Source organism: Monodelphis domestica, chromosome 4 (genome assembly GCF_027887165.1).
Source record: "Monodelphis domestica isolate mMonDom1 chromosome 4, mMonDom1.pri, whole genome shotgun sequence".
NCBI lineage: Eukaryota > Metazoa > Chordata > Mammalia > Didelphimorphia > Didelphidae > Monodelphis > Monodelphis domestica.
In genome coordinates, this window is record NC_077230.1 from 320,876,880 (window position 1) to 320,904,419 (window position 27,540).

The following is a 27,540-nucleotide window of genomic DNA, read 5'->3' on the forward strand; positions in this document are numbered from 1 at the left end:
TAGCACTCTCTCCACCTAGCTGCAGCCCTGGGTGACAGGAAAGTTAAAAGCCAAATTTATTTCCCAGTGGCCAAAACATTATTTAAAGGATATGGGAAACCCTTTTTGGAATAAAGAGAAAGTACCTATTTATGATGTGGGTCTGTACAATGCTTTTTTGAGTAACTGAATACCAAAACTATTCCCTGACTCAAATCAATGGAAAGGTAGGGTCACCAAGAAAAGGAGAATTAAAAGTCATCATTCTCTTAATTAGGCAACCAGAGAAAGAGAAAAATAAGATTTTAAGCTTTAAAAAGTGTGTCTTGATCAAAGAGGGCCTTTTAATGGGTTTGTTTGTTTTTAAATGGAGTTAAATGCTAATAGATAATGAGCACTAAAAATCTAGAGGTGGAAAGCATGCTTCCTGACCACATTCTCTGTATTGGAGAATGCCTTGAGCTCTGTAGAAATTAAGGCTATAAAATCATAAATGGGTATTAGAGCTGGTGGTTAAAAAATTCTTGAGGCCTACACTTACTCCATCCCCAAGACTGCCTTCTGGAGAGGGAAGTGACTCAGTAATGGGACATTAGAGAGTAGCAGGGCCCTCAATCTTAAGGCTCTTCTGGAGTAGCAAGAGCTGCAGACAGCAAGCTGGGGATCCCAAGAACAGTGGCTCAGGAGGGAATGGTCTCATAGGGGTGGTGGAATTCTATCTCCATCCATGAGAGTTTACAGATCATCTATTTTGCAAAATCAGTTGAATTAATTTGTGGCCCCAGATGGGGATTTTCTTTTGTCCCTCAAAATACATTCCCTCTAGTCACCCAGTAGAGAATATCGAGAGGAACCAAAATTCTTATTCTCTCTCTCTCCCTCTCTTTCTCTCTTCCTCTCTCTCTCCCCCTTCTTTTCCTCTCCCTCTCTTCCTTTCTTCCTCTCTCTCCCTCTCGCTCTCTTCTCCCTCTCTCTTTTTCTCCCCCTCTTTCTCTATTTCTGTCTCTGTCCCACTCTCCCACTCCTTCTGCTAACCTATTTCAGATAGTCAAATCCTGCCTTTGGGGCGGCAAAGATAAGGTTGATAAGCTGTCTAGCTAGCCTAGGCCATAGGACAAATAGGTGGTGTGAGGATGATGGGAGGGAGAACAAGCTGGCTAAAGTAAGTAAGTGGGGAGACTGGGATGATACCCCCTCTTTCAAGCCAGTTTGGGTAAAGCTTTCAGAACTGTGTGGATAACGGGTGGTCATGGGCCTGTTACTGAAATGATACTGGGACATCTGGGCCCGGGGCCCTAAGGGTCTTTCTCTGACACAACTGAGGGCATCCTTGAAAGCCAATCGATTTCAATTAAGTGTCTGCCATGCACCAGGCACTGTGCTAAGTGCTAATTAGCAGCCAGCGGGTTATAAAGCACCCTCTAGGTTTTTGGGTCCAGATGGAAAGACTTTGGAATGTTCCCCCCTAGGGTGAAAGCCAAGCTCCCCCTACCCCCTAGGCTGTTTTTTCATTAGGACCACAGAGGTGAAGGTTGAGTGGGTCAGGGAAACTGGGAACAAGGGGTGGCTGTCCTGAGTTCCTGTCACTTGGAAAGAGCCAAGACGGGATGGGGCAGACCTAGGCGGCTGCTAGATCCTGGCAGCCATGACAGTTCCCATTATCAGGGCACCACGAGAAGCATTCATTCTCCAGTATCTATTGGCTGGTTTAAGGGGCACACCACCAAGGGAAGGAGCACTCCTGGCTGGCTGGAGGTGGGGAGAAGATCTCTTTGGATCTCCTTTGTGACTGACCAGGACAAATCTCTTCTGGTCATGTCCTGGGGAGGCTGGGCCTATTCAGACATGTACAATAGCTTCTTTGCCTGGATAGGTAAGGGCTAACTGGAAGTTCTTGGAGAGGCCAGAACCATCCAGTATAGTTAATGTGAAACAAAACAATGTCCCAGAATGGGACGAAAGCCATTTCTCTTTAGTAAGGGATATGATGTAGCTATTCCCAACCTCATTAGCTTGGTAGGCCAGGGGCCCGGTGCTGTTCTCTGTGCTGTGGGCTTACAGAGCTCCCCAGTATCTTCTCTAACCATGTAGGGGACCCCAGGCAGAAGCAGTTTTCACCTGAGGCGCTCAGGATATTTTCATTACTTTTCCTCAGGATTTTATTTGATTCTCCTTCAGATTGCTACAATTTGGTGATAGAGACCCCATTTACTGAGGACATTTATGCCTGTATTATCATATTATTAGGCAGGATAGAATGACACAAGGTGGACTGTGGCAGAGAGGTAGGCAGGGGGGTGGTTCACATGGAAGGGGAAGGGTGAGAAATTCATTCTAAGAAAATTCAGGGGTCAATTGGTTCAGTTAAATGTTAAGCGAAACCCCAAAAGATAACAGATATAGTCCATAAAAAGGTACTGATTCTTGCTGTCCCTCAAACTAAAGAGGAACCCAGAGATTTATTGTGCTTTTTAGGTGTCAAAGAACTAATATCGCTGATCTGGGTGTTTTGATGGCCCCTATTTAGAGTTACTGGTTAAATTTATTTCCTTTTGAATGGGGATTAAGAGATTTATAACCTTGGAAAGCTTGAAAGGAGTGTCTCCCCTGGAGCCCTTATAATCCCATGGGAGCCCCGGGTTCTTGGAGGTCTCTGTTAAAAAAAGATCAGGCTCAAAACCTTAGGCATTCCATGAGGACAGCTTGACCAATGGCCATGGAGCTGTGGGCGCTGGAAGCTTCCGGAAGTGCTCTTGTGCTCTACTGTGTTTGAGATGTGCTTCCGTGTTCCTGGGTGCTTGGTGCAGCTGGATGGATGATGCAAGTCTGCACCGAGTTCTTAGTACAAAGTGGGCTCTCTACAAGAGGGAAGGTGGCCGGGTTCCATTGTCACCCCCAAGATAATGCTTCCCAGAGGCCCTTGGGGTGTGAATACCCTTACCAAGGGGTTTCCACATTGCTGGAGGATGAGTCCAAGTGCTCCTGCCTCTGAAGATCCAGTTGTTGAACAGCATTCTTCTGCTTGTTTTCCCGGAAGCCCTGAGAAAGGTCTATAGAACTGGACCCCAGCAGCTATTAAGCCAACCAGGAACACCTGATAGGAGGGGGTCCTGGCAAGACCTCCAGGCAGTCAAGTTGCATGACTTGAGGGAAAGACATGACATTTTTATTTATATTGGTTCCTGGGCAATGCTCTAGGCTCCCCAGAGCCTTCTGGGGCCTGGAAGAATTTTTCTGCTGCCTCCCACCACATAGGGTCATTGGTAGGGCTCCAGCGGTGGCCCTGCAGCCCTCTGAGGGATTGTCCTTCCCTGGGCGTGGCCGTGTTTCTCCACCCCCTGGTCCTTGTTCCAGACCAGTGCCTGGGTATTGCCCGAGGAAGCGACTCCTGTGTAGAAGGAGCCAGCAGACGCTCCAGGGTCGGGCAAGCCATCACGAAGGGAAGATCACGACTCCTTAGACACCCACATTGGGAGCCTGACCTTAAAGGCGTCAGGAATGGCAGTGCCTGCCTTCCGGCTCCCCGCCCACAGCCTTTGTTAAGGGGAGTGGTGTGGTGAGGAGGCCCGCCTCCCCCCTTACTGTGATTTGGGATCACGTGACTCCCCCCCAGCGGGATCCGGTTCCCCTCCAGGCTCTGCGGGGTCTTCTTGGAGGACGTGCCTGTGGAGCGGGGCCTGGCAGTTGTGTCCGCAGGTAAGAACCTCCCGTCCTTAGCAGCAGCAGCTACAGGTGACCCAGAGGAACGGAAGTCTTACACAGGAGCCCTCGTGCCACCAGCGTGCACGACACCGGACGTGGGGATAGGGTTGTGGGTGGAAAGGGCATAGGAGAGGAGACATAGCAGCCTGCTTTGCTGGAGCCCCGGGGGCTCCCCGGGATTCCTCCGACCCACCTGAAGCTGAGGCCTTCCCCCGGTATGGCCTCTCCCTCAGATGGGAGCTCTTTGAGGCCAGGGAAGGCCTGACTCATCCCTCAGCGCGGAGGGCCTATGAGCACCTTCCGGCTGTCTTTCTGTGTCACGGGCCCCTTTGGCCATCTGGTAAAGACTCTTCCCTGCGCTCACAACACTTTCACTTTCGCGTGAATGAAAATGAACATGTAATTGTTTCACATAGCCTCATAGAACCTCTGAAATCCATCCAGAGATCCTGGGGGTGGGGGTGGGGGTCTGCGGACCCTAGATTAGGAAGGGCTGCTCTTCCTGCTCATTTAATCGTCTTCTTAGAAGAATCATAGAACCAGATTTAGGAGAACCTTTAGTGGTCGTCCAGCCTGACCCATCATTTTACACGTGAGGAAACAGGTCTACAGCCGGGAATTCCAAAGTCGGGCTAAGGGGTACTGTCAGGATTTGAATTCAATGTCTTGATTTCAAATTTGCTGCTTTGGTCAATATGATTGATTCCATATAGTTTTTGATCTATGTCTGTTGATTGACAAATTGATCATACCGCCCCTTGTTCTCTCTGTATTTAAGATGTGGGATGCCAGGTAGGTTTGCTACTGAAAAAGAAAACAAAGTACCATCAGACCCTCAGGGTCCCCTTGTACTGCTAATCAAGGCCTCCATTTTACTGTGAAGGGTCAGGCCTACGCCTGCTGCATTCCGTTGGCTTTTCTGTGCTTCCTCTGCTTCTCATGCAGCTGGCATCACAGAGCCTGGAACAGACTGCGAAGCCACCGCTCTGTTATGGTGCTTGGCTATCTGGGCTGGAGTTTCTATTCCCAGGACCCTTCTGGGATAAACCCGCCTTACTACAACCGGGCCTTGGATCCAACCATGAGGAGGACTCCCAATCCATGTCGGGCCTGATGGCTCCTTCCTAGCTCTTCTTTTGTCCGAGCTCTGTGCCAAGGTGCTTGCCTTCTCAGGGTTCCATACAGGCAGGGGAAAAGGAGGAGGTCCCTTGAATTCTCCCCAGAATGGTTCAGAAAGTTCCTTCCCAGAATGGGTTTGAGGGAACAGAGTGCCATTAGGACAGGGGGCTTTCTTTTCAGGTATCATGGGGCAATGAAATTGTTTGTTATAACAGTAAGAGGGAACTTATTTTGAAAAAAAGGTCACTTAAATTTACCTGAATGAATGGGAAAAAAGGCATTTATTAAGCACTCACTATATGCAAAATACTGTACTAAGCCATGATAGTCCCTATTATTACCTGGTTATGATCCGAGCACTTGGATAAAAGAGAAATGAAGTTTCTACACCCTCCCCCAACCCCTCATCGCCAAAGGGAAGCCTCTACAAGTTCCTTTTGTTGGGAGTGTCTGGCTGATGTTTGTGGTGATAGCACAAAGGCAGTGACTCCCTGGTCCCTGTCCTAGCTAAGGGGTCACGGACACAAGAGGTCTGTCCTTCAGTGGGACACATGATTTTGCTCCTGGCCATCAGAACTGCTCTGAATTATGGAAAACTTGTCTGAACTGTCCTTGACTTTACTCCTCATTGCTGTCTTGGGAAGATTTTTGTATGTTGTTTTGTGTCCTTATATTTGTATTAAACTCCTCTTGATCATGCCAGGGTAGGTAGGCTTAGGGTTATTTTAATGGTGAAGGCCTCTTGAAAATTTTATACTTTAACAGCAAGCCATAGGTATGGTAGGATCAACTCTTACTTTATGCAGGTTGGGCTAGACTTTTTTTATTTTTTTAAACCCTTACCTTCGGTCTTGGAGTCAATACAGTGTATTGGCTCCAAGGCAGAAGAGTGGTCAGGGCTGGTCAATGAGGGTTAGTGACTTGCCCAGGGTCACATAGCTGGGATGTAGCTGAGGCCACATTTGAACTCAGGACCTCCCATCTCTAGGCCTGGCTCTCAATCCACTGAGCTACCCAGCTGCCCCCCTGAGCTAGACTTTTAAGAGAGCAGGGAGACCATTTTGTTTCCTCATAGCATAACATTCCAGGCCAGGAATTCTAACTTAAGAGTTAGAACTTTTACCTTACTGCTTGTCTGCTTTCATTTAAGTTTATCATTCTGTTAGAAGCTAAAATAACACAACTTTTTAAAGTTTACAAAATGTTTAACAAACATATCTCATTTTATTTTCACAGCTATGGGAGGTAGGTCTTTTATCTCCATTTTATAGTTGAGGGAGCTAAAACGGGCAGAGGTTAAATGACTTGCCCAGGGTGATACAGTTGCTAAGTTCCTGAGGTAAAATTTGAATGTGTACCTGATTTCAAGTCCAGGGCTCTATTGACTTACCTAACTGCTTCTGCCACATGTTCATCAGACTTCAAGCCTATAACTTCTCTTTACCCTTTTCTCTACTTTCATTTCTTAGTTTCAGAGACAAATGATTTATTAAAAAAAATTTTTTTTTTAATAAAAAACCCTTACCTTCCGTCTTGGAGTCAATACTGTGTATTGGCTCCAAGGCAGAAGAGTGGTAAGGGCTAGGCAATGGGGGTCAAGTGACTTGCCCAGGGTCACACAGCTAGGAAGTGGCTGAGGCCAGATTTGAACCTAGGACCTCCCGTCTCTAGGCCTGGTTCTCAATCCACTGAGCTACCCAGCTGCCCCCTAAAAAAATTTTTTTTTAAGGAAAGAAAATTAAAAAAAAAATTTTAATTCGGAAGACTGGAAATTCTCATTCATCTCAAATACTAATGCATCATCTTATCTGAATATTACATACATATGGAACACTAAAGAGGACACTATTAAGTCTCAATAGCTATTTTATTTTTAAAGGAGCTAGAAATTATAGAAAATAGCAACATACACTTTCAAATGTACACTCTTTAATCCATATGAACAAAAATGTAGCAAGTCATCAATAAAAAATACTTGCTGGCCCATTTAGGAACTTTACAATATACACCTTTTAAGTTCCTAAATCTTTGACATTAATCCTAATGTAAATATAGCAAAAGCGTATGTAAATCTTTGACTTAGAATGTAAAATGGTCTTTGTGAAATCCATGTAAAAATGAGAGACTCATATATACTAATTTTTGTAAGTATAGCAGGAAAGTGGTCAAACAGAACACAAAAGTTTAAAATTTAACTTACGGTGAAATAAAATTTCATTTCCTAACAAAAAGCTCCAAATTAGGGTAAGTGAATTAAAAGAAAAAAAGGCTCAGGGCATATATATTTGACTAAAAGTGATTTCTGTCAAAAGCTAGATGATGCTAACTTTAAATATCACCTATTTTTAATTCTCTTTCTAAATAAGTTACCCACATATTTCTTAAATACACCTTTGGGTGCTCCAAAAAGCATTTTCCCATTAAATGTAGATGCTTGAATTGGAGCAGCTGCATAAAGTTCACCTCCATACATGAATACTTAACGTTCAAGAAGGCTATCCTCAAGAACATCTGTTTAGCTATAATTTTAGGATGAAGTGTGTTTTGTGAAATGCAAAAGGGAGCGTTAGGCCATGTTGGCTTGCAAAAAGAAGAGCTGTTTTAAAAGATGAAAATCTAAAGCATGGATGAAGTTTAATAGTCATTCTAGAGAATACTTAAGCCTTCCTTCCTTATTTGAAGCTTGATGGAAGAATGATTATCTTATGATCCTTTGCTTAATCATATCTCAGCTAACAATGTCATCAGTGTTGGTAGCACACTTCATTTCTATCGTGATTTGTTAGAACCCAGAGAAAGATTAAAAGTGCACTTGGACTGTATTTTAGAGGGACACAGTAAAACTTAAGGCTCTTTTCAAGTACTCGGACTGGTACTTTGTATATTCAGGAACTTGGTTGGTATGAGAACCAATGATGATGTCATATGCCCAAATTTAGACTTCAAAATGCATGTATGTATGATGGAGGACAGAAGCAAGAAGAAATGTTTCCTGGCACTGAGGTATGGAACCATTATCAGTAGTACAGTAGCATCAGGAGTTTATACTTTACTTTCTGCTTGTACTTATGTTACAAGATATGCAAAATAAGCAAACAGTGTATCAGATTCCAAGAGTAAAATAAACTCTTATGTGTAGAAAAATCAGTATCTTTTTTTCAAGTAATTTTCAAGTAATTGCCTATTTTAGCCAAAGAGTTCAGGATAGCAAAAATGAAGGGGGAATCAACCAATCTGCATTTGGAGGGTGGGAAAATCTTCCCAATGTGCTAACATTAAATAAAAAATATATAAATTAATGAAAGTGGCATACATCATATACATGCTGTCTGTACTGTCTTTATGCCCAATCTGCAAAGTATTACATTTTCTTTATACTTTAGAAATTGGGATAATCTAAAGTGGCATTATCTACACGAGACATCACATCTTGTATAAAAGCAGTGTATGTACTATGACAACACTGTAAATAACTTGGGGATCTCACACACACAACAAAATGCATACCTCCAAAGATCTCTTCCTCAAGCTGAAATTTATATACTACAAATGATAGCAAATAGGAACTAGGCAATGTGCCATTTGGTAAAGGAAAGGCAAGGAATGAAGACAGGAGGTGTATACAGTGCTGAGCAAGGTCCTGAAAAGATGTTCACTTTTCCTCCTTGCTTGACGTATCCATGCTATCGTTCATTTTCTGCTTTTGCATTCTTGTACGAGTAGATGCTAAAGAAAGACAACAAAAATCATTAAGACTGTTAATAGTTAAAAGTCTGATGGGGAATACATTTCAATATAATATGGATTCATAATGACCCAGCCCCCAAAAGACCAAAATACCAAAAGATTTTATTATACAAATTCCTGGTGTCAGAACTCCCTAGGCCATCTATGACTCTTAGAAAAATCCTAGGAAGCTGCTTGAGAGGGATATGTTAAATGACTTGCCCAAGGTCATGTAGATAGTAGTTAGAAGTGGGATCTGAACCCAAGTTTTTCCTCACTTGAAGCCTTACTTAGTGAGAGTTCTATCTATGAATCACAACTGTCTCTAAGGAAACAAATACAGAAGTAAATAGACTAAAAAAATAACCACTAGGTATTTAATAGAGTGAGGCAATGCTAGATTTGAGAATGTACCACTGCCTCAAACGGTTAAGCTCTGTTTGCTTGTTTTTTTTGTTACACAAAAGTATGAAATGTAATAGAGAATGCTAAAGATCAGACCAAATTACTCTTTTTCCTTGTGTGTTCAATACTCTAATCTGCTGGAGAAACCAGCTATGAACTGACAATGTAAGCCTCATGTCATAAACCACAGCCCCTGGTTCCTTAAGAACTGCTTGGCTTGACCTGAAACCACCCCTGAGCTGTTGTGAACTCTTCAGCTAGTCCTGACTCTCTGCCCTTCTAATATCTATGTAGATTTTACCAAGACATGGCTAGCTGTTCTTTTGCCTGTGTTCTTTGACTGTAATCCTAGTACAGCAAAGAGAGCTGTCATGTCACAAAGAGTTATTTAAATCCAATAATTAAAACAGTAAAAGAAAAAAAGTGGAAAATATCAAGAGTTAATTAAGAATTCTTATTAACTGATTGGTCCTTTGTTAGTTTTTTTGGAAAAGTAAGTAAAATGGATTAGCCACTTTTTAGTGGAGGTCTTTTTCTCCCTTCCTCTCCCAGCCCTGGGGCCTCAGCATATCTTGGGATAGATAACCTTTTTTGGATTCAGAGGGTTTTGAGAAGACTGAAGAGTCACAGGAGTTTCTGAGCCTCAGGGGTTAAGCCTGCTGCTCCTCTAGAATTTTTCTGTGGCTTAGTTAGGCTCAGAGCACAAAGCCTTTGAACTCCTTCCTAAAGAGAGAAGCTTGTTACTCATCTCTAAATGGGTCACCAGGAAACAAATTCACTATTCTTAGTTCAACTTGCAGAACACATACAGACTTTCACAGAGTATTTTTTGTTTTTTTAACGGCATATTTGTAGAGTCCAAAATTCATAACATTATAAATTGTGTTTTTATTAAATGACCTCATATCTATCTTTAAAAAAACCCAACAGATAATTACTTGAGAGTTTAGAAAATTCTCAAAGTGAATCAACATAAAATACTAAAAGAGATAAAAGTGAATTGTTTGCAAAATCTTTTTCCATAAATTAATGGAAAGAATGGTTTTGAAATTGATAGATTTCAATTCAGTCTCTAAAAAAATTCCACATTTTTTTTGTAGTTCCTTTTTAGGTAGTAAAGAAGTTTAAGACTAATTTAGAAGATAAATAACTTTTCAAATTTAAAGGATTATTTTAATATTTCTTCTTCCAAGGGCTTTACATATGGCATTTCATATGATAAATATTGTTGAATGTCATAATTGAAGAATAAATCTTTAAATTCTAAATAAAGAATTTAGCAACTACAATAACACATATCATACCAAACATCTTGCAACACCCTTAGAAATGTTCTAAGAAATACAATTCTGTTATCTTAAAGTATTTCCTAACTAGAGCCATGTAGAGTTAATATGTAGCTAAGCAATACTGTACTTTATTAATAATCCTGCATGAAAGACTTTTGGAAAAAGCAAAAAGAAGGGGTTGGTTTTGGAGAAATGAAGGAAAGCTTCTGGGAAATGATGCAGTGTGAAGTAGGCAAAATCAGGAGAACAATTTGTACAATAACAATATTGTAAAAAAAAAAAACAGTTCTGAAAGATTTAGGGACTCTGATGAGCGCGTGGCCAACAAAACTTAAGAGGGCTCATGAAGAAACATGTCATTCACGTCCTGAAGAAAAGGCAATGGACTCCGAGTGCAGACTGAAACAGTTTTTGGAAATGGCCAATGTAGTAATCTGTTCTGCTTGACTATACATATTTATAATAAAAGTTTTGCTTTTCCTTTTTTTTTTTTAAATGGGAATGAAAAGGATGTGAGAGAGAGATGAGCTGTTTTTCATTGACTGGAAAATTTTTAATTAAAAAAAGGCACACAGAATAATGATCACTTTTCTCCTATAAGAATACCTCCCAGTTGTGTGACCCTGGGCAAGTCACTTGACCCCCATTGCCTAGCTCTTACCACTCTTCTGCCTTGGAGCCAATACACAGTATTGACTCCAAGACAGAAGGTAAGGGTTTAAAAAAAAAAAGAATACCTGATTTCGCAACAGATAGAATTCTGAAAAGTGTAAAAACAAAGTTTTATAAACTGAATATGATTTTAAGTATAATAGGGTGAGTTCTCTTGTGTAAGAAATTTCATAGTGAACATTGTCATAAAGAGAACTTGAGTTGTCTGGTACTCTTCTTTGTCACTATCACACGCACGGTACAAATTCCTTAATGTCAGCGGCAGCATCATTTTTTCCAAATTTCTGTATTACTTGAAATTGAAACAGTAGATATTCCAACAATTGGCTGTTGAAGCACCTTGTCATTTTTCTTTTTATACATGTGAATTTCTAAACTAGATTTTCTAATCTCTATTTGCATCTCTTTAACATCTACAAAGAAATTATATATACTTACTCATTTCTGCAAGTTTCTGTTGAAATTTGGATTCCCCAGGGAGATGTTTGCTGCAGGAAAAAAACAAACAAACAAACATTTACCTTGCATGTATGTGCACATTTGTAATAAATCACATTTAAGTGCTTTGGAGATACGGTAATGCTTTTGGAATCATAGAGAAAGCCAAGGACAGACCAGGCCTTAAACCTAGACTTCTTATAATTCTTAATCCAGTAACTCTCACACTCCATTATTTATAGTTTTAACCATTTATTTCATACTACTATTACTTTAGTGAATTAATTGATTTTATAAGCTTATTGAAGTAAATAAAATAAAATGTTCCATAAATTATGGTGCTACATAATTTTGGGCAATTTTCATTAAAATATTAGTTCAGCTTTCTCAAGATTCAGGGCTTTATTGTTTAATAATAATGAACTATTATAAAATTGCAGTAATATCTATAATTAAATATCCTGTTTCTTTGATAAAACTCTGGCAAAAGGTGATGACACCATTCGTAATTCAGTTTTCCAAAGCTCCTTCATCTAAAATTCCATTTGATCCTACAACAGTCCTATGAAATAAAAGAAGGGCTATTTTCTCATTAGATGAGGAAACGGAGGCACAGAAAATTCAAGTGCCTTGCTTAGGATCACAGAATCTAGTCAATAGCAGAGCCCAGACTTCAGCACTCCTGGTTCTAAACCCCTGGTGTAGATACTTCCACAACAGCAGTGTGATTTTAATAGAAAAGCTCATACCTTCCATCTGCTTCATCTGATCCTTCAATATCAAAGCGTAGTTTTTTCAGTGGCTTAGGAGGATTGCTTCCTTCAGCACTTCTTTTGAGCAAACGGTCGCTGCTACACACCATTTGGTTAATTTTCTGAAACTTCTCAGAAGTCTGGAAATTACAAAATTACTAAAAGGTTTATTCTTTTAAAACCAAAGGAATCCCAGCTCTAGCACTTCTCAAGGCAGCAAAGCTTTATCTGCAGTATGGAACAAGTTCAATTGTTCAGCTTGAAAAAATAATCAGAAGTATCTATGTATTTTGATTTGCTATTATTTTACCAACTGATCAATATGAAGAGCCTGTCAAAGTTATGGCATATTAGTACATGAAACTGCATCTCAAACCCCCTACTTTTACCTCTCTAAACCATCTCCACCCAAGAAGCTCTTGCTTTGGACTACTAATTCTAAATACATCTCATTGATTGACTCCATTCTTTTTCTGAATCTTTCCTTGTGTTAAGTCTTAAAACAAGGTATCTTCCTAACATGATATAGATTTAAGCTTAAGTAGGAACTATCTGTCTTAAAGTAGACTTTATTTTCATTATTATCACAGTTATCTGCTCCTATTATGTGCCAGGCACTGTGCTGAGGAGCTAGGGATATAAAAATCTAAGTTGCTAGATCTAATGGTCTCTTTACAAGTCTCATCTTTTTTGACCTCTCTGCAACATATGACATTAGTCATCAAGTAAGTAATCATTACTTATGTGACTGTTTGTGAGAGATGGAAGAAGAGTGAAGGCTAACAGTCTAGGAGCACAAAATACAGAAGTTTGGAGAAGGGAGAGGGCCACAGGGGATGTAGACTGGGGGGAAATAACTTATTCTGTTTTGGACAGATACAAGAAAAAAAGAGAATGGGTAAGGACATGGAATTTTCCTACTCACATACAATATTTACTGTCTGTATTAACACCTACTATGTATATAACATTGTGCTTGACACACTGGAGAAGGGGTAAATACAGTGGCGATTATGGGCAACCTTGCTTCACTCCTATTGGGAAGCATTCTAGTTTTTGTCTATTACAGATAAAACTTGCTGATTAGTTTAGAAAGATACAATTTAACATTTTAAGGAATGTTCCATTGTAATGTTCTCTAGTGTCTTTAATAGGAATGGATGTTGTACTTTGTCAAAAGCTTTTTCTGCATCTATTGAGATAATCTTATGCTTTCTGTTGGTTTTGTTATTGATATGGTCAATGATGCTGATAGTTTCCTTAATATTGAAAATAGTATATGATCCTTGTGATAAATAAGTGTAATCTCCTTGGCTGGTATTTAATTTAAAATTCTTGCATTGATATTCATTTAGGGAGATTGACCCATAGTTTTCTTTCTCTTTTTTTCTTTCTGGTTTAGGTATCAGTTCCACATTTGTGTCACAAAATGAAGTTGGTAGAATTCTTTCTTCAGTTATTTTCCCAAATATTTTATATAATACTGGAATTAACTGTTCTTTAAGTGTTTGATAGAAATTCATTTGTCAATCTATCTGGCCCTGGGGCCTTTTTTCTTAAGGAATTCATTGATGGTTTGTTAAATTCCTTTCTCTAAAATGGAGTTGTTTAAGGATTGTATTTCCTCTTCTGCTAATCTGGGCAATTGATATTTTAAAAAAATATCCACCTATTTCACTTAGATGGTAGATGTGTTGGCATATAATTGGGCAAAGTATTGCCTAATAATTGCTTTAATTTCCTCTTCACTGGTTATGAATTCACCTTTTTCATTTTTAATACTAGTAATTTTTTCTTTCTTTTGTTTGATCAAATTAAGCAATGGTTTATTTTTTTAAAACTAGCTCTTTGTCTTATTAATTAGTTCAATGATTTTCTTACTCTCAATTTTATTAATCTCTGATTTTTCAGGATTTCTAATTTGATGTTTAATTGGGAAATTTTAATTTCTTCTTCTAGTTTTTTTTTTTAGTTGCATGTCCAATTCACCGGCCTGCTCTTTCTCTATTTTATTGATGTAAGTATTTTAAAGATATAAATTTTTCCCTAAGTCCTGCTTTGAGTATATCTCCAAAATTTTGGCATGCTGCCTACTTGATATCTTTCTCTTTAATGAAATTATTACTTTTTTCTTTGATCCATTCATTTTTTAGGATAAGGTTATTTAGTTTCTAATTATTAATCTTTTTTTCATAGCTCTTTGTTGAGCAATTTTAAGCCCTTTGTTGAGTACAATTTTATTGAATGCATATATTTCTGCTTTCTTGCATTTGGTTGTGAGGCTTTTATGTTGTATTATTTGGTCAGTTTTTGTGAAGCTGCCATATATTGTAGAAAAAAAAGGTATGTTCCTTTTTATTCTCATTCAGTTTTCTCCTGAGGTCTATCAAATCTAATTTTTCTTTTTTTTTTAAAAATCCCTCTCTCTCTTCCATCTTAGAATCACTGATTCTAAGGCAGAAGAGCACTAAGGGCTAGGCAATTGGGTTTAAGTGCCTTGCCCAGGGTCACATAACCAGGAAGTAAGTGACTGAAGCCAGTTGAACTCACCAGTCTGTAGGCCTGGCTTTCTATTTACTGAGTTGCCTAGCTGCCCCCAAATCTAACTTTTATATTCACCTCCTTAATTTCTTTATTGAAACTTGGTAGTGATAGGCCAACTACCTTCACATTTTTAACAATTTATTCCCTTGATATTCTTGACTTTTGTTCTTCTAGATGAATTTTGTTACTTTTTCAAGTTCTATAAAATAATTATTTGGTAGTATGATTGGTATGGCACTGAATTAATTTATATAGAATTGTCATTTTTATTATATTGGTTTGGCCTACTCATGAGCAATGAATATTTCTCTAGTTGTTTAGATCTGATTTTATTTGTATGAAAAGTGCTTTGTAATTGTGTTCAAATAGTTTCTGGGTTTGTCTTGGTAGGCAGACTCACAAATATTTTTTACTATCTACAGTTATTTTAAGTGGAATTTTTATATCTCTTCTTGATAGGTGAATTGACCTCTTTTCACAAACTAATTCTTGTTTGCTAGCCCAACTATCTCCCTATCACTGTTGTAGTTTGACCCTTTGTTTTCAAAAAGGACCAATGACATCACAGTGAGATGTCTTGAGTTGTGTGAGAATTGGATTTGAGTGAGGCAGAGTTGTACAAAAGTCATCTGCTTCATTCTCTCTTCCAGTCAATGAAGTCCAGTGGCAAGACAAAAGTCAGGGACTAGAGATAGCTCAGGATGTAGTGGATAACCTTAGCCACTTTGATGGCAACTTTTAGAGTAACCAAGCTCTAGGTGTCCCATATTATCTATTTCAGCCACCTCCATGGCTGTTGGAACAAACTGTTCTCATCCTCCCATTCTACTGGAGGAAGTCTTCACATGCTTAAGGTAGACATTCCCCTAATTTACCCATGAGTTTAAGACCTGCTAGCTACCCTCAACTGGATTTAGCCTAACTGCCAAGAAAGTTGTACTGGGGTGTAGCCACTGTGCAAGTTATAGTTTCTTGGAGCCACAGGTGAGAACTGGGAAAAAAGGTGGGTGGATGATCTGCTTGAAAAGGGCTATACTTCAGAGGTGCTAGTCCATCTGAGGGAAGGCATGTGAGGGTATGGAGCTGGCAAAGGCTTTAGACATACATAATAAGTGGAGCTGAAAGCTTTGTTCCTAGGAAACAGAGAGAATTGTCTGATTTGACACTTAAGTGATGGCAGCCATAGGCAATTGTTCCCTTTATCTCTTTTCCCTGATTTCCCCTATCTATTTCAACAATTCAGGTATCTATTAGAACTAGATGCAGAATATCTGGTGAACTCTTGACTTGCCTCAGTAATAATTTAATTCTTCAGAAAGTAGAGAAAGCAATAACAGGAACTTTTATTCTGAACCTGATTCTGATCAGCAATGAAGAACTGCTTCAGGAAGTGAAATTACCAGGATTCAAACTTATGATAAATAAGAACACAAGTGCCAACGATAGTTTGACTAGTATCTTGTGCCTTAGGAGGGTAGATTTCAAAGAATTCAGAGAGAGAAGAGGTAGTATGCCATAGCCTGTTTCTAAAAAGGAAGTCAACTTAGAGCAGACATAATAGCTATTTTCAGCTACTGCAGGGATAATATAGAAGGCTGACAACTTATTTTAACAGGCTCCAGAAAGCAGGACAAAGATCAATGCATAGTAGAAACAGGAAAGCAGAAGGAAAATGTATTGCTAAATAGAAGTATCAAAAAATGGTATTAGGTACCATGCGGATTTTAGGGGCTTCTAAGTCATTAGAGGTCTAGATGACTACTAATCTGTGATGGTCTAATCTGGATTAATGCTTTGGGTAAAGTCAAGGAATAGCTTACTTCTAGGACCTCCTGATTTATTAATTTTGTTATTCTTTTATCTACTAAATTTTCTAAAAAGGAATAGAGAAAGGTAGGGAGTACGAAGGTTAGAACCTAAGATTTAAGAACTTGGTATGAACTAGAAGACACCAAAAAGACTTCTGAAAAGCTTGAATAACAAGGGAGAGAAATCTAAAGGTTGTTCAAGTCAATTGAGGAATGACTGAACAAGTATGGCTATGACCACAATGTAATACCATCATGTTGTAAGAAATAATAAAGAGGATAGTTTCCAAGAAATCTAGCAATCTTTTATGAACTGATGTTTTTTCTTTTTTTAATTGAGAAAATAGAAAAAATATAAATTGTAAATAAATTAAAGAAAAATAAAAGCAAGATGGTACTGTCTACATGGACTGCACATTTTGGCATATCAGTGAAATTTGAGAAATCTCATCTCTGGTAATCTAGATTACAATTGTCAGATTAACATAAATTATTTTTAGATTCAAAACAGTGCAGCAAAATCTTGAACTTTTTTGCTCAGGTTATAGGAGAATTTAAAATTTAAAATTAAAATTGAATTTACCATTTTAAAAGAAAAATACAATTTTATGCAAATAAAATACTCACGCCAAATGATTCACCAATTGAAACCAATATTCTGTTAAGATAAAATGAAACACAAGTTAATTAGCTTAAGAACATATACAAAAAATGACATTTAAATATGTACATGTTATTCTAAAGATTAAATTGATAAAAATGAAGACTATCTCTTACATCACTGAAATGCTATTCTCATTATGTATAAAAGTAAACTAGTGCCTAATTTCCTTCCATATTATGATGATGCTTTAATTTTTTTAATGGTAGTTATTTTAAGCTACTATTTTATAAGGACATGAAAAATAATAATGGCTAACACGTAGTGCATTAAAGTTTGCATAGCATTTCTTATACATTATCTCATTTGATCCTTACATCTTATTTATCCTAACTTAACAGGTGAGGAAACAGTCTCAGGCTAAAAGATTTGCCTAACGGCACTAAGGGTAAGACTCTGCCGGTTCATGCTATTCATGCTCAGTTATTTTTCTGGCTCTAGGGCCAACACTATCTATCATGCTAATTATTTACAGAGATGGGAAAAAAATGTAAGAAAAGTATACCACATTTTATATGAACAAAGAGTCAAAGAACAAAAAGAATTTCTTTTAATAAATCATCCACATTTATTTCTATCAAGTCATATGTAACTATAGTTTTTTGTACTCAGGGATATACTTGTTCCTTTCCAGCAGGTATTGTAACTATAATAAAAACTAAATATGGTAAGAGGTCTTTAGTTCTTTATTGTATCTTTTTCAAACAGTACTTTCCTATTTATTTCACTAGTAAAATGGTTCATGATCAGAATGACAAACTTAAGGCACTACATTCTCATGAGGGAAACTATAAAGAAAGACTAACCCAGCATGATATTGCATATGTTGTTGAGTTGAGTCAATGGGTTTGATTTTGATTTTTTAAAAAATCATTATTACCAGAGAAGGCTCCCTGAGAGAGTAGTGGGAGATGAAGTGGGTAACTCAGGCCCCCCTCAGAAGACCTTTAAGTGGACATTTTATTTTACCAAGGAAAGCAAAATAGATACCATCATTAGCACAGAATGAATCACTACCATCATTTAAAATCATTTACTTAGAACTAATTTGCATAAGGTTCTAACTAATGAGACAAAGTTCCTGTCTTTTAGGAAGACAGTATGATAAAAATAAAAAGGGCACTGGACTAGGTATCAGGAAGATCTGAGTTTTAGTCCCAAGTTTTACATTAATTAGTTGGGTGACCTTGGACAAGATATTTACTCTGGTCTCATTAAGTAATTTGAGGGAGTTGGATCAGGTGATTTTGAAGGTACTTCCTCATCCTAAAATCTATTATTTCATATTTTTTATATTTATATTTTATATATTACAACATAAGGGAGGAAATATCAATGCTATTAGGGCAGCTAAATGAAAACTAACTAAATAAATTATATACTGTATATAAAAATACTAGTATAGACAAAGAAAAGAAAAGAATAATGCTATCACATTAATTATGCCCTAAAAAATTAGTGTTTAAACAGAAACAACTCTTTTTTGACAAACATTTTTGACAAAAATTAATCACCATTTTTACTCCCTGCCTCCTGGAAATATACTTGTGTATATTAAATAGGACCCTTCACAGATGTAGAAATTAAGGTAGAAGCTGAATGTCTTGCTTAAGGTTAAAATTACAGAGGGTATTTAAAGAACTTAGATATAAGTTAAACTGAGAGTCTTTTAGTCTAGTCTTCTCATTCTAGAGACAAGGAAACTGAGGACTAGTGAGTGAAATTACTTGTTCCAAGTCACAAAGTCAGTAGCAAACAGAACTACGATTCAAACTAAGTCTTGTGACTCCTCATCTGGAAAGTCTTCCTCTGTACCTGTTGGTAAATATTTCTCTACTTAATCAAAGATAACATATTTGTGTGGCAAAAATTACTTTTTGTAAGTGTAAAAAAGGTCACTAACATGCACAATATTTTGTGTCTGGTACCAGAAAAGAGAAGAGATTTCTTCCCTCCCTGGTTGTTTCCCTATCTATTAAGTACAATCTGATTGGCTGGTCACTTCTAACATGACCAGAACACTATACTTCTCCTGAGTTAATCTTCCTACTTTACACACAAGTACAACAAGTTTCAAATAGCCTATGACACCATGTAATAAGGCAAATGGAGGACATCAAAGCTAAGAAGCATTTGTGATTGATGTGGATGATAGTATAATAATTTGCTGTTACACTGTACCTTTCATCTGAGCATCTAAAAGAGCTTCAAAAACATCAGCTTCCTGATGCACAACAAGCTTTTGAAGTAGAGACCCACCCAAGGGAATATAAGGAGAGCATGGGAAAACTAGAAATAACAGCTTCAAGTCTCAATTTGTTATCGTGTGTTCTAACAAGTTCGCACTCTCAGCCCCTTAATGGGATATTGCTTTTCTAGTATGGAAGAGTGGTCAAGGCCCACAAAAAGTGTTCATGACATTGGAAGAAATGAGAGAATGGTTAAAAGATGAAAAACAAAACAAAACTGTACTTCATTGAGTATCTGGGTTCCAGTAAATATAAAGTGCTTCAAAGACTTAAAACCAAACTGAGAACCTAACTTTGTGTCTAAAAAAAGGCAGGAAAGGATAGGGATTGTGGAATTTGCAGGCTTATTTTTTAACATATTATCTTTTTTATTCATAAGCCTAAAGACTTTTCTTAAATGGATGGTAAATTTTAGATAAGAGGTTCTGGCTTTTTCTTAAAAGGACTTTTAAATCTTGAATCAAAATAATTTCAATTTATTGTTCTTTGCCACTTTCAAAGAGAAAACTGGTACTAACCTTGATCTTGGAGTCATTTTTGTGGGAGTTGGTAGGCCTTCTGAAAATTTGTATGGGCTCTTCAAAGGTGATATATAAATATTCCCTCCAGGAACACGTAAAGGAGAACTAGAAAACTTATAAGGACTCCGAGGAATATGAGGTATCGGTGACAAGGTTGGGGGCTATGACAGGAAAAATAAATAAAAGTTTTAACATTTTTGAAATTAGAAATTGTGACACAAATACATAAGAGATTCTCTACATACCCTGTTGGAAGCGTACTGCAGAATATTCGTTTTTAGTTTCTGCATGAAGACCAAATTGTAGAAGACTATGATGGAATCGTATTGTCCTTCTCTGATCAAAACACGTTTGAAAGTCTGTGGAGAAAAAATTATGCTGGAGATTCACCTCAATATCTTCTTTTCTCCTAATTCATATGATTATTCAAATATTTAAAAGTGTAATGTGCTCTTCAAATAAAAAAAATATTTCCAACAAATATTTAAACAGCTCCTCTAATGTTCAAAGAATTTCTTGTAGGGATGCAAAGATAAAAATTACCCGATCTCTGTTATGAAGAAGTTTTAATCTCATGGACTTGGGAGTGAGATGAAAATAATAAACATACACAAACCAGTTTGATACAAGGTACAATGTGATAAAGGCAAGGAAAGCTCTTGAAAAAGTATATAAAATTGAGGTGAGATTGTGACCAGCCATGTGCATTAGGAGAGGCTTCACAGAGGAGGCAGGCCCTGTGAGTTAGGTAGGCCCTAAAGGAAGAGAAGGCATTCAACAGGCAGAGAGAGATAGGAAGGGAGTATGTTTCTAGGTATGAGGGATGGCTTACACAAACTTTGGAGTTAGGAGGCTAAGAAAACAGTTAGCAATCTAGCTTGTCCAAAATACAGCAATAAGATGGGAAGGACAATCATGTGAAATAAGATGGGAAAGGCAGACTGGAGATATAATGTGGAAGGCTTTAAAGGAATTTGCATTTATTCTATAGGTGAAAAAGAACCTTTGAAAGTTTTTTGAGGAGAGAGACATGGTTAGATCTGTACCTAAGAAGAGTATGTTAGAAAATAATTTAAGGATATATCAGAGACAGGAAAGGTTACAGATAAGGAAATCAATAGAGATTCAAAAAAATAGTTTGGTCAGAAGTACTGAGGCCATAAACTGGGAAAGGGAATATAAATAGAGGACAGAGGACCAATGGTATGAGATATTATAGAAGCAAATTCAGCAGATCAAAGGATCACATAGAGCTTGAGGTACAGATGAGGAAACTGAGGTCCAGGTAGGTTAAGAGATTTGCTCGCAGAGGTAGTAAACTGATGTAGGATTTGATCTATTCAGTGATCTTATATAGGAGATGAAGATTAGAAACAAGATAGTTTCCAACTTGGGTGACTCAGAGAACAGTAGCATAAAAAGAAATAGAGGATTTGGGAAAGGCTAATGTGATCCCAGTGTGGGACATACTGAGCTGGAGATGCCAAAAGAATGTCCAGTTGGAGACGTCCAGAAATCAGGTGGAGTGACAGGAGCAGGCTTGGGGAAAGGTTAAATATACAGATGTGAGGCCTGCCTACACAGAAGTTAAATGGAGTCCTAGGAGAGAGTAAAGTGGGTGAGAAGTGTGGCTATTTGGATAGGATGCCAGGCAAGGAAGCCCAAGGCAGGTATTCAGGGTGAGCTAAACCACCACCACCACTTGACTAATGATTCAGACTTAATGGAGAGGCTTGGGGCCATGAGCTCAAGAGCCCTGGGAATAGCAGTAGTCCCAAGAACAGCAGCCTGCTTCTAGCATGGATCCTATAGTCACTATCAAGGAGAATTAACATGTGGAGAATGTAGACTTCACATTGCCCCCAGTGTTACCACTAAGCACTTACAAACTGCCACTGATGGGTAAATAAGCTCAAGAGTCCTGGGAATAACAACAGACCTCCAGACTCCCAACTCTGCTTTCAGCCCAACCCCCCACAGGCATCATCCAGGAAGTGACCCCCGTGGAGAAGGGGCCAGACATCCCCACCAACTGCCAATGTTGTTGAAACAGTGAGGCAATCAGGACCCCTGACCCAAGAGTCCTGGGAATAACAGTGCCCTATCCCTCCACCCCCACCCCAACTGGCCCTGTTTATAGCCTTGCCCCGGTAAGCCATCTTCCAGAGAATCAACTCTTGTGGAGACGTGACCTGGCAACTGTTTTTGCAGCTGCTGTAGCCCCTGCCAATTCAGCAGTCATAGTTACTGGTGATTCAGGGAAAAAAAAAGTGTCTTGTTCCCAAAGTCCCTGGCACCTTGAAATGGTTCCACATCAGAAATGAATATGGCTTTTATCAAGGGAAAGAATAATAAAGAAGAAACATTACCATTTTACTGCTGCACCTTAAGTACTCCTTTGCATCTGGCCTCAAACTAAAACTTCCTATCTGAGTCATCTCCCTTTATTAGAATGAGAGCTTCTTGAAAGCAAGGCAGGATTTGAGCAGAGTCCTGGAGGAAGCCAGAGAAAGGAAGAGGTACACCAGCTAGGAGGAAGAGCATTCGAGACATGGAGGAGTGGAGAGGCACAGGGATGAGAGTCTGAATGATGTGGGAGGAATAGCAAGCAGGCAGTAGAGTTGTATGGAAAGGACTCAGGTAAAAGAAGGCTGGAAAGGTGGGAAGGAACCAGCTTAAGAAGAGCTTTAAGTGCTAAATAGCTGACTATATTTGATCTTGTAACTAATCATGGTAAACACCAACATTTTTGATTACACTATTATTATGTAATTGGTCTTGCTGGTTGGAATTTATTCACTCAGACTCAAAAAGGTCTTTTGTAATTCTGGCCCAAGAATGTTTATCCCCTTTTCAAGAGTTTGGAGATACTGGTACTGGTTTTGCCTTTCATTTTGTTCTTAGAGATCACTTCTGGAATTTGCATTAAGTGAAGATTTTTAATCATCTCAGGATTTTCAGCTTTTTCCTCTTCAGATTTTAGAAGCTCCCCATTTACATTTTTTATTTCATTTAATCTAGGCTTAGGGCTGAAGTTATTTTTAAATATTGCCCTGTAGAGGTAGGCAACACGCTGCCATGACTTGGAGCTGAATGACTACTGACAAAAAGTGGTACAAAGCCCTCAACTAAAACTGTAACCAATGTTATTATGATTGGCCCACAATCAAAGTCTATATCTTCAGCCTTCTTAGTTAACATTTGTGGTAGCCTGTTTTAGTAAATACTTTCCTAAACTGTTTCTATTTATCTTGTCTTTTTATGGGCTCAGAACACAAAAAACTATTCATTCCACTATCTTCTTTATCATGCAGGTCTTGGTAATTTCCTGTAGGGACAGCTGGAATCTAGGCCATTATCTATACACTCTTAGATTCATAAGAACAGTTTCATTACACTGGCCAGGACAGTGGTGTCTCCAAAGTCCAACAGCCATCTCTTCAGTGTTCCTTCTAGGCTTTCACAGATAGCACAAGTAGTCTCAGGACACCCAGAGTCATCACAGTGTATCACCCTCCGTAGCATTCTCCAACTTGGTAATTGTTCCCTCTACCACGACCAAGTCCCTTCTGACCCACAATTTGGATAATATATTTGATTTTGAGGATGTTGTGGTTACTATTATTATTAGAGGAAGTTAAGCAGTACAATGGACAGCATACAAGATTTGGAGCCAGAAAAAGCTGAGTTCAAAACCTGTCTCACATGCTTGCTAGCTGTGTGGGCCTATGCAAGTCATCTTTCCTCATGTTAAAATGAGGAATAATAGCATTTACCTCATAAGGCTATTGCAAGAAAACACGTAAAATTCTTTGTGAACCCTAAAGCACAATATTAAATGTTAATTATAATTAATCTTGTTCTTGTCTTTTTAAATGGATTTCAAATAAAAATAATATTTAGGTAATCCCACATCCAACTATTCTTTAATATTTAATATTCTGCAAACTACTGTATAAGAAAATAAAACATCTGCATTTTATAATTACATAGAAGTATTGAGATGTAAAGGCAGTTTTTTGTAGGCTCACTGAAAAGTCTTTGTGACAACCCCCAGAGCAGAAAGGATGGTAGGCATGATGTGTATGTACCTCACCCTGTTCTCATATTATTCTGATTTCTTCTACTATATTTATATATTGTCAAAAGTATTCCATTCCATGTGGCTTGAAAATTATTTAGGAAGTTTAAATCTATTAAAAAGACATTCTTAAATTTATTTTGACCAATGTTATAAATACATGGGCAATTATGGGAAATAATTTTGTCTGTGACAATGCTCTCTTTCCAGTACATTTTATTTGTTGAATTCTCAAGACTACTTTGGGATCTGTATTTGTAGTGGGTGGGTGGGTGGGCCCTGTAATTTGTTAGTTTATTAAATATTTGGAGTTTCTAATGAAAAATTATAGTCACCAAGTATGCACTAGACATTATGATTTTTCTGTTATCCATCCCGATCTTCCAGGTATTCAGTCGATGCTAAAATATTGTTACAACTTGTAGTGATATTTCTTATATTACCATTGTAATTGTTAGAAGCAGGGCAGCTTTGCACTGAAGTCAGAAAGAGCTTGATTTAAGTCCCTATTCTGTCTTATATTAGCTATGTAGCCTTAATAAAATTGTTTTAACTTTTCATTGTCTCAGCTTCCTCATTATACATTATTAAATTAAATCATTTCACAAGGTTCCTGTGAGAATAATGCCTATTTTGATGCCCAGGGCTTTTAAAGAATTTCCCCTCCTCAACTGATCACACATTTAGTATATAGTGTAATGTAGATTCCTTAATGGCATGGGCTATTTCCCTTTTTGATTGTATCACTGTAGCTTAGCACAGTACTTGCATGTAGCAATTAATAATAGTTGAATTGAATTGATGAAATTGGATAAAAGATTAGGACTGGATATATAGATTTGTTAGACACCTGAATAAGGGGAGAACTGACCTATGGAAATAAATGAAATTGTCAAGGAAATAAGTATACTGAGAGAAAATTCAGAAAAGAGTGTTAGGAAATGGGAGAAGGAAAATATATCACTAAAGGATACCAAGAAGGGACAGTCAAATCAGGTAGAAAGGCAATCAATACTTGAAAGCTGAGAGATTATCAGGAAAGATCAAGAGATCAATCAATAAATGGAGAAAGGTTCAAAGAAGATAAAGTCTAAAAAAAACACCCTAGCATACCCCAATTCTCAAATTCTCCTTGGAATAGACTATGGCTATAGTAGGAAAAATGAAGAGCCATGTCATCTAGATTACACAGCAAGCATAGAAGAAGTCAGTCAGCCAGGCTGGTCACAGAGGTGTGACCGGAAAGATGAGAAAGGCTCACATCCCAGAAGGTAGATCATTATGCTATAGAGAGGTCAGAGCTATGCAAAAAAACATCATGACAGTCACTTAAACTTCATCATCCAGAGTCCAAATGTAAACATCAAGTTTATTTGATTTATCGGGGTACTTTTAAAAAGGAGGACCAGGGTTTTTTATGTTTCAAAAATAAGTTTTTAGTGTTTACTGATAAGACTTCATTTATATAGATTAAAAAATTTTTCATACAGGAAGAAAAATAACTGAACCACATTTCTTACCTTTTATTTTTTTAAACCCATATCTTATATCTTAGAATCAGTACACTATTGTACACTATTGGTTCCAAGACAGAAGAGTGGAAAAAGGATAGGGAATTGGGGACAAATGATTTGTTCAGGGTCACATAGCTAAATGTCTCTGAGGCCACATTTGAAGCCAGGACCGCCTATCTCCAGGATTGGCTCTCTTTCTACTGAGACTCCTCGCTGCCCCATACACATCTTACTTTTTGAAGCAAATTTTACTCTGTTAAACAAAATTTAATACCTGTTTCCTTAAGATAGTGTAGTAATCTTTTGTTACTTTTAAAACTTAGTTTAAAACTTTAAATGCCACTTCGTTTTTTCCAGATTCATATTTAGTTAAGTAAATGATCTAATAATGTGAAATTAAGTGGCATTTTTTAGATTTATAAAAATGATCTAAATGGACATTTTGGATATCCAAAATGTAACACATTTTGGAATGTTTGGTTAAAAATCAATTTGTCATGTATGTGAATCTTAAAACTATTCCACCCTAATCAGACTGTACTTTAGAAGATCTGATTTAGCTATTTCCTGATCAATAACAATAGAGATACTTGGATTAACAGAATCAGGTTTTGGGAACTCTACATTTCTTCACCCTCCTTAGTTTAACAAGATTAGGAAGGTCTGCACCAAACTCAAGGATTAAGTATCTGAGAAAAATGACCTTCCACAGACATGTGCAGAAAAAGCGGACAGACCCCTGGGCTGTCCTAAGTGAAGCTAAGCTATGATTGGTACAGATGAGACACAGGAAAGTGATGTAAAACCGTCTATATAAGGCACATCACTGGCTCTCTTCACTCTTTTTCCCCGGAGAGGCGACTCTGGCTGGCAGCATGTTAGGCATTCGGACATTTTGGAGTGGTGGCAGTTATTTGGGTTTGGCAGTGAGTTTGTCCTTGAGCTAATTCAGGTTCGAGCATCTTGGCTGAGCCCTTTTGGAGGTCAGGCTAATTCCTTCCCACTTCCCACTCAAAACCTTACTTTCTAGATCTCCTAATCTTCCTGACCGGTACTAGCACTATATCAATTAAATCACCATAAAATTTCCAGCTGACTTGGGTATTTTATTATTTGGGATTTTCTCTGGTGACCAAATTAAATTTAGATTTTAAGTCACAACGTTAAAATTATCTTTACATGTAAAACCCAGTGGAATTGTGCATCGGCTATGGTGAGGTAAGGGTGGGGGGAGGGAAAGAACATGAATCATGTAACAATGAAAAAATATTCAAAATTAATTAAATAAAAAATAAAAAAGAATATAAAAGAAATTAATGCAACATATAAAACAAAAAAAATCAATTTGTAATCAGATATGTACGTTTTGGGTTTATCTAATAAAATTGTCTATCAAATGATTAAAATTATGTGGATTAAAGAACCACACTGAAATAATTTACCTACCTCTTGAATGGCATGGGTAAGGTCCTTGTAGGCTGTAACAATGATTTTGAATTTCAGATCTATATTCTTCACTTTGCATATGCCATACATGGAACACATCATAATCTATTAATAAGAGCAAAGGAAAAACAATCAGAATTTTACTTCATAGTTTTCATAGTTTTCAGGTCTAAAAAGTGCCCAGCATTCTTCCTACCTGACTCAGAGAACTGGAAATCTATATCCTTATAGTACAATCACTTTCAATAAAGGGAATACAAAGTTCAAAACATCACTATCATTGGCTTCATCTCAAAGCCTTTATTATGAAAACTTACTTCATATGCTTCCACAATGAAACACAGGGTCAACTCAATTATTTAAGGACTAATTATAAGGTTCGTAAAAGGGGTGTAACCTTTGCTTCTCAAATTATTTACCAAAGAAAAGGCCAAATTTATTTTAGTCAATTTTTCTACTTGAAAATTCTGCTTCCCTCTCCCCCAAAAAAGTCAGGTGGGAAAGTAGTTGAAACTATTAGGTTGTAAGAAGAATTTCTTTAACGGGGGACCTGGAGGTCCTCTTACCATAGAGATGTGCAGGGATTAACCAGCCCACAGTGACAGGAAGTAGGAACTGGGGAGTCCTCTGATGG

At 37.8% G+C, this 27,540-nt stretch overlaps 2 protein-coding genes across 5 annotated transcripts in view; one reads left to right on the plus strand and one right to left on the minus strand.

Annotated features, from left to right (window-relative positions):
• The first annotated feature begins 3,283 nt into the window (after positions 1-3,283).
• LPAR6 (lysophosphatidic acid receptor 6) overlaps positions 3,284-27,540 on the plus strand; it is a 70,191-nt gene continuing 45,934 nt past the window's right edge. The window contains exon 1 of the mRNA XM_056794861.1: positions 3,284-3,675. The gene's annotated coding sequence lies outside the window, so the exon portion shown is untranslated. The remainder of the gene's footprint in view (positions 3,676-27,540) is intronic.
• RB1 (RB transcriptional corepressor 1) overlaps positions 6,649-27,540 on the minus strand; it is a 158,731-nt gene continuing 137,839 nt past the window's right edge. For all 4 annotated transcript variants that reach the window (XM_001368762.4, XM_056794860.1, XM_056794858.1 and 1 more), the window contains 7 exons: positions 26,907-27,011; positions 20,111-20,224; positions 19,863-20,026; positions 17,062-17,092; positions 12,080-12,222; positions 11,331-11,380; positions 6,649-8,526 (listed from right to left, as the gene is read on the minus strand). In XM_001368762.4, the coding sequence (XP_001368799.1) occupies positions 8,453-8,526; positions 11,331-11,380; positions 12,080-12,222; positions 17,062-17,092; positions 19,863-20,026; positions 20,111-20,224; positions 26,907-27,011 (681 nt within the window). In that variant the 3' untranslated portion in view covers positions 6,649-8,452. The remainder of the gene's footprint in view (positions 8,527-11,330; positions 11,381-12,079; positions 12,223-17,061; positions 17,093-19,862; positions 20,027-20,110; positions 20,225-26,906; positions 27,012-27,540) is intronic.